This window comes from Octodon degus, unplaced genomic scaffold (genome assembly GCF_000260255.1).
Source record: "Octodon degus isolate 3935 unplaced genomic scaffold, OctDeg1.0 scaffold00206, whole genome shotgun sequence".
In the NCBI taxonomy this organism is placed as follows: Eukaryota; Metazoa; Chordata; class Mammalia; order Rodentia; family Octodontidae; genus Octodon; species Octodon degus.
In genome coordinates, this window is record NW_004524782.1 from 1,428,732 (window position 1) to 1,436,367 (window position 7,636).

At 48.6% G+C, this 7,636-nt stretch overlaps 1 protein-coding gene across 1 annotated transcript in view; it reads right to left on the bottom strand.

Moving 5' to 3' along the window:
• Positions 1–4,640: 4,640 nt before the first annotated feature.
• Siglec10 (sialic acid binding Ig like lectin 10) overlaps positions 4,641–7,636 on the bottom strand; it is a 7,481-nt gene continuing 4,485 nt past the window's right edge. The window contains exon 11 of the mRNA XM_004644672.2: positions 4,641–4,964. Coding sequence (XP_004644729.1) covers positions 4,680–4,964 — 285 coding nt within the window. The 3' untranslated portion in view covers positions 4,641–4,679. The remainder of the gene's footprint in view (positions 4,965–7,636) is intronic.

Sequence of the window (7,636 nt, forward strand, 5' to 3'; positions counted from 1 at the left end):
GAGTGCAGCTGGCTAGCCGCTGGACCCGCTGATAAAGGCTCACTAAATTCTAATTTGTTCTGGTCTTGGTCTGTATTCGATTGGAACCCAGAGCAGTTGCGCTGTGACCCCACATCATGAATGTGCAGTTCTGTGGGTGCTGGCTTTGGGTGGTCTACTTTAATCCTTGAAATTAGTTCAGGTATAGGGCTGGCGAGCGCAGGGATTGGGGTTTGATCCCCAGTATCACATGCCATGCAGGCCCTGCCTCCAAGTATGCTAAACTGGCCACTGAGAAACAGTGTGTAATCCCAGCACTGGAGAGGCTGAAGATAGGAGGATCACTACGAGTCTGGTCTGTGTAGTGAGACTCTGTACAAAGAAGAGAGAGAGAGAATTCAGCTTTTTGTTTTGTGCAGTATCTAAAGGCTCTGGCACAGCTAGGAGAGAAAATGTGCCAGACAGCGCCCCCTGGCTGTGTGTCATAAACTACCCAGTAACTAGCAGCGTGGGGTGGTTCTGTGGCTGGAGGCAGTAGCCTGAACCCCCTTCTGCTTTCTTACTTTCCAAGCCATTTGCATTTTCCCTGCAGACACAAGTCCTCAGCTGCCTAGAGTGGGGGGAGTCGAGGAATGCCTTTCTGCAAGCTGAGAACATTGAAAGCATCGTATGTCAAGCCAATTTAAGATGTGCCTGTTTTGCTACATGGCCTGTACTTTGTCACCAGTTGAGTCCTACTGGTTCAGTTTCTGAAGTGCTGGAATTATGGATCTGTGGCACCATGCCTGGCAGAACTAGGGTCTTGATAACTTGCCCTTGTGCATCCAAGGACACGCACCAGCCTCAGGTACGCGAGCAAGTCGCTTCCACTCACTCTGTGGGAAATGGTGGACTCTGAACACAAGTGGACACCCTTTGCCCTTGCTGTCTGTGTGCCTGCTGCTCCTCTTTAACAGGCGCTGTCTGAACAACAACCCACCAGGAGGCCGGCATCGTGCCGAGATTAAGAGCTTGGGCTCTGGTATCAGAGTGCCCGGGTTGGCTCTTCCCAAAGGCTGGTTTTGGGTATAGCTGTCACCTGTGTCCCTTAACATAGTCAGCTGCAAGATCAGGATCATAACGCCAGCTCAACTGTTGCTGTTGTTATTGCAGCGTAGTCCTCTTCAGTTGGTAACAAATGGATTAAATTATATTTAGGGGTGGGCATGACAGCACAGACCTGTAATCCCAGCACTTGGGAGCCTGAGGCAGGAGGATTGCCAGCCCAGGCTACATAGGGGGACCCTAGCTCAAAAAAAAAAAAATCATACTTAGCACTTGGAACCCAAAAGCTGCAACCATTTCAATCACCTTTTGGTTGAGTTATGACTGAAAGACTTAATATTGTGAGTTTGTGTTACATATCTGGCTCTATGTTCTAGGACTAGTTACATGTTAACTTCTTCATTATATCTTTATTAAAGAAAAGCCAGAACTTGCCTCTCTGTGCAAGTGAAAGTCTCAGGCACAAGAGAGGCTCTTGGAGCTGGGGGTGGGAGTGCATATCTGGGAGGTGGAGGCAGGAGGATTACCAGTTTCCACTCAGCCCCGGCAGTGTTGTGATTTAGCAAGACTCTGCCTCAAAATAAAATATTTTCTAAAGAGCTGGGGGTGTAGCTCAATGTGAAGGCCTTGCACCCAATCCATAGTACTGTAAAAATTACAAAATAGAAGAAAATAGGAAAGAGTTCTCGGAGCTGGGCATACTGGTGTACGCCTGCAATCCCAGTTCCTACGGAAGCTGAGGCAGGAGGATGGTGAGTTTCAAGACCAGCCTGGTAAATTTAGTGAGATTTTGTCTCAAAATAAAAAAATAAAGAAATGGGAATGTAGTTCAGTGGTAGAAAGCTCCTGGGTTCAGGGGCCGGGGAGATGGCTCAGTAGAATAAACACTTCCCTGGCAAGCACAAGGGCCTGAGTTCAATCCCTGGTTCCGGAAAAAAAAAAAAAAAGCTCCTGGGTTCAATCCCCAGTACCAAAAGAAAAATGAAAGGACAGTAGGAGGGAAGGCAAGCAGACTGTCGGGCCACTTATCTGTCATCTAGGAAGGTACCAGTGGCTGACTGTGTCCGCAGGACTGACCTATGTTGATCAGGTCTCTCTTTTCCTTTTGCTAAGATGATGGATGGATCGTGGTGGGTCTGTACTTCTTAGCAGGCTAAGTGCAATTAGGTGAAGAACTCTTGGCAGTAAGAGCTAAGACATCACCTCAGTTACCCTTTCCTTGTTGCTGGGACAAAAATACCTGACATCCAAACTCAAGGAAGGAAAGATTTATTTAGCTCACAGTTAGTGGAGGTTTCAACTCATACTTGGCTGGTTGCAAAACAGAGTGGCACATGGCAGAGGGCAGCCGTTCATGGCAGCAGACAGCAGCAAAGGGTGGAGCAACCCACCCCAGGGTGGATGCAGCACTCACACCCCCAATCCCAGCATTGGGTCATGAATTAATCTCAAACTTTTTTTTTTTTTTAAATGTATTTAGTACAGGGTCTGTAGGGTCTCACTTCACAGATTGGATTTGTAGTGATCCTCCTGCTTTCAGCCTCCCAAGAGCTGGGATTATAGGCATGCACCACCACATCCAGTCTCAATCACTGGCTCGGTGGGCCTTGGGGACGGGGCCAGCATGGCACCCTGGGGATCACTGGGTCCCTACATCAGCCGAAGCAGGTGTTTCATCCGCTGAGCTGTCTGGCTGGCGCAGTCACATACTCTTGAAGTTGCCCCAGGACTGCATGAAGTTTTAGAGGAACAATGAGACAAAAACCATAACAGACATCAGTGTAAAAAACCAAATTATTATTGAGTATCACCTTTGGTAGATGAATTGAGGCAGGGGCAGCTGTTGAACTTTGTGGGCAGACGTTTATGTCTTAAAGTTCTGATTTTTTTTTTTTTTTAAGAAGAACCAGTTAACTGAGGGCTGTAAGATAGAGACTTCATCTTTGGATAAAAATCTCCTTAAGATTACATGTGAGTATTAGGATCACCAAGCCACAACCTGGATACACTAAGCGCTCAATACATGGTAGCCGCTATTAGAAACACTTTCAAGAATAAACAGATCTGGACCGAGAAGGTCTGCTGCAGAGGGGGTTATCTGGGGCTATTTGCCAATTTCTTTTTTTTCATGTGTTAATGTTGTTTATTTTTTTCTTTTCTTTTTTTCCCATAATTTTATTGATAAACAAATAGCAATGGGACAGTTTCAAATCAAATTGGTAGGACAGTTTCAATAGTTCACACATTGCATACATTTCTTCCTAGTGGTTAATTGCTGTACAAGATGTGGACTTGAGATCCTATTTACAAACACCATTAGAACAAATCGCTCTATTCATTAAGAGAATGTAACTATGTATCTATCCTAACCACTTTGAATACACAGATACAAAATGGACATTCATCTGTATCCCCTTTTTTTGTTAAGTTCTGTTATTTGAAGATTATAGGTGTGTAAACTCAGCACAATATTCTAAAAGAGTCCAGTAGCCCATAATAGCATTGGGTCTTCTGTTTAACTGGCAATGTCAGAAATTATTGACCTGAGTCCCCCACAGCTCAACATAACAACATGGCTTTACTTCCTATATTTCGTCTTCATACTTTTCTACTGGATGGTTGAGACCAAGGTAAAGCAGGACCTATGCAACAAGAGTTGTAGCTTTTGGGTCTGATAAGGTCAGTGAAATGCCCTCAGGATTTATCCTGAGATCCTGTACCTCAGATTGTAGAACCTTTGTCAGTGCAGCCATGTGGATGAGTCACGGCCATTGCTTGTATTTGCCAATTTCTTGATAGGACACAAAACCAAGGTTGTGTGCAGACATTGTCCGGCCCTGCTTGGAAAGGTTAAGTCCACTTCTGACGTTTTTTGCATCTGCATCATTCTCTTTGCCCGTACATCTCTTTTTGCAATCACAGTCCATCCTTTCTGATTCCATCCTTTTCCCTGTTGTTTAGCCTCTCGAACCTGTGGACCCCGGCACAGTTCTGACCTGGCCTCGCCCGAGTCGCTTTTCATTCAACAGCGCCCCCTGCAGGACTGATTGTGAAACAGCGCGTGTGGGGAGCTGAGGGCGGCTCCTCTGTGTTGCGGCTTTAGACAAGTTTATTCCAGGGACTGTCTCAGACTTCATCTTTACAACGAGGACTCTCTTTTAGGCCGAGGTTAGGGAAGTAGGAGACAATGCAAGAGAGCTGAGACAGCCGACAAGCACTCCCTTCTCTGTGGGACTAACACAGTCTCTGAGATCAGTGTTGATCCGTTCTGGGGGTGAAGTCCCCTCTGACCTGTCCACCTTTCACTAGGTCCCACTGCCTAGAAGGTTTAGCACCCTACCACAGGGGCCAGAGATTCCAGTACATGAGCCTTTGAGGGACGCATTTAAGCCACTCCAGGCCACAGCGGTCATCTGTAAGGCCCTGTCGCCTTGGAGTATCTGTGAGCACTTGCTAGGGCGGCACCAGGGTGTCCAGGAGTGCCCTGAGGGAGCCACTCGGGATTAGAGGTATTGAGTTGTTCCTTGTGCCTGGGCTAGTGGGCTAGGCCAGGCGGACCCAACCTTCCAAATTTTTTTTTTCTTTTTAAAAGATGATCTTTGCACTCCTTTCTCTGGACCTATTTATTACCCTTTTTTCCCAGCTGAGGCCCAAGTCTAAAGCTCAGAAGATCCCTGGTAGAACTTGATTTCTGCATACTCTTCTTGGGTACCCTTGGGCGGCTGGGTGTCCCATGGTCTGCGGCCTGGGAAGTTGACAATAGCATAGTGGAGCCCGTCAGGGCTGATCTCAGAGTCTGGGGGGCCCGCGTATGGCTTGGGCTCTGGGGAGCCAAGGGAAACCACAGGTTGTTCTGCTCGGTTCTTCTCCGGGAGTGGGGAGTGAGTTTCCCGAGAGAGGGTCTGAGAAGGGTTGCTTGGCTTGGCCTTCCGATTCCGAGCCTGAGAGAATAACAAACATTCACTCAACAAACATCCGAGCCCCTGCCACCTGCGTGCCCGAGGAAGTGGGTCATAGCTCGATTAGGACATGTTCTGTGCCTGTGCCGAGCTTGACTTCTTTCCATCTTGGGGGCAGGAATGAGCAATCAAATAATAAAAAATAGGTGATAAACGGCAGGAGGAAAATAAAGCAGGGTGGGAAGACAGTGGAAGGGAGGTGAGATGACTATTTAAACAGGGCACTCAGGAGGTGGCTTCGCCCTCCCATGTTCACTGTGACACTGAATGATAGCCGTAGCATGGAGTCGCCAAAGGGTCCCTTGACCGCTGAGTGGCTAAAGAAGCTGTGTATGCATATATAGTGGGCCAGTATCCCCCCACAAAAAGGGGAGAGTGCTGTCACTTGTGACAATATGTGTGGGAGTAGAGGACATGTCAAGCGAATAGCCAGGCGCAGAAAGAGAAGCGCACGTGATCTCACCCATGGGAGGAATGTAACCACGCTATTTTCATGGAAGGAGAGAATCCAGTGGTGGTTAGCAGAGCCTAGGGACAGGAGACAGCCCGTGGCTCCGTGAGACCAGAGGAGTAAGCTCTGATGTTTGGCCATATGGCAGGGCGACAGTTAAGGTTTGTGTCTAGATGTCCCCTCAAAACCTCATGCAGTCTTAGGCTTTTTTTTTTTTCTCTCTACTGGGGGTCCAACTCAGGACCTTGAGCTTGCCAGGCAGGCACTCACACCACTGAGCTGTGTCACCAGTCCTGTCTGAGGCTGTTCAGAGGTGACTGGATCTACAGGGTGTGATGCTGGGATTAAGGGTGTGTGATTGCTGAGTTAGTACACTGGATGGTTTGGCACCACCCTAATCCCAGCAGGCCAGATACAATGTCTTAAGGGGCAGAAGGTCTTGCCTGCCCTGCTTGTCACTGTGCTACTTTCTGCCCACCATGACTGTTCTCTGGGCTGGGTGTCTGCCATTGCCCTGCCTCGCGGCCAGCCGATTATGGACTGAAACGCTCCGAACTGTGAGCAAAAGATACCTTGCCTTCCTTAACTTGGGGTATTGGGTATTTAGTCTCAGCAATGAGAGAAAAGTAGCTAAGGCAGTGACCATAGTCTACAGTCATGCAATCTAGGGGCTGGCTCAGTGGACTAAAGCACCTGCTTGGGCGGGGTGCAGTGGCCAAGGTTTGATCCCTGGCTTACTGTGCTGGCCCCACCCTGGGGGTGCGCTGAGAGGGCAGTTGAGACTGGGCAGGGTGATGCGTGCTTGTAACCCCAGACCTTGGGAGGCTGAAAACAGGAGAATTACTATGAGTCCAATCTACATAGTGAGACCCTGTAGACTCTGTCCTAAAAGTACAGAACAAAAGGTTTACAATCATGTGATCTATATTTTAAAATAGGTAGGCTGGGCATGGTGGCACATGCCTATAATCCCAGCGCTCGGTGGGCCAGGATTGCCTCCAGTTCCAGGCCAGCCTTGGCTATAAAGTGAGTTCAAGGCCAGCCTGAACCTGAGATCCTGTGTTTAAAAAAAAAAGAAGAGATTTCAAATGGTCTCACCACAAAGAAATGATGAGCGTGTGAGGTGACAGATATGTAAATGAGCTTGATTGGATCCCCACATGCTGTGTGCACACTTTGAAGGAGCACACTGTCCCCAAAAATGACTATAATTATAAAGCATCAGAACTGGAAAGTAAACAGGCCACGTAGGGAGGTGCTCTTGGTGCTGTGGTGTGGATGTGTCCGTGCTGAGGTGGCACGGGGTGGAGGGGAAGTGCACACGGTGTAGCGGTGGACTGTGAGCAGTTCAGTGTGAGATGCCAACTGAGTGGGCAGGTGCTTGAATCTGGTGTGCAGGGGGCAAGCTGGGGACATACATTTGGGAGTCATGCTAAGGACAGATGTGCTCTTCCAACATACCCAGTGTTTAACTGAACACTTAGTAGCTGGTCTTCTGAGTTTTAATGTTTTGGGAACTGGGGATTCCAACCTGGGTCCTCACACTGAGCAACATCTTTTTTTTTTTTTTTTATGTATTTAGTATAGGGTCGATAGGGTCTCACTATACAGATAGGACTGGTAATGATCCTGCTGTTTTCAGCCTCCCAAGCGCTGGGGTTACAGGTGCGCACCACCATACCCAGTCTCAGTGGGCGTCTTAGCGTGCCCTGGGGGTGGGACTGGCACAGCGGCACAGCATACTGGGGCTCGAACCCGAATCCTGTGTTTGCCTAAGCAGGTGCTTTAATCTGCTGCGCTATGTGGCTGGCCTGTGATACCTCTTTTTCATGTTTTGCTTTGAGGTAGGGTCTTGCTAAATTCCTGCAGTGCCCAGACTGGGCTTGACCTTGAGATCTTCCTGCCTCACCTTCCCAGCAGGCTGGGGTTGCAGGTGTGCAGCACCATGTCTGGCTTCTTTTGTTTTGGCCGAACCGGGGATTGAACTCAGGCCCTTGCGCTTGCTTGCCAGGGAAGCGCATTCCACTGCGCCATCTCCCCGGCCCCTACCTGGCTTCTTCTTCTTTTTTTTTTTTTTAATTTTATTTATTTATGTGTGTGTGTGTGTGTGTGTGTGTGTGTGGCCCACTCAGCCCACCAGGGGGCGGGGCTGGCTGGCATGTGGTGCTGGGGGATTGAACCGCGGTCCCTGTGCTTTGCTGAG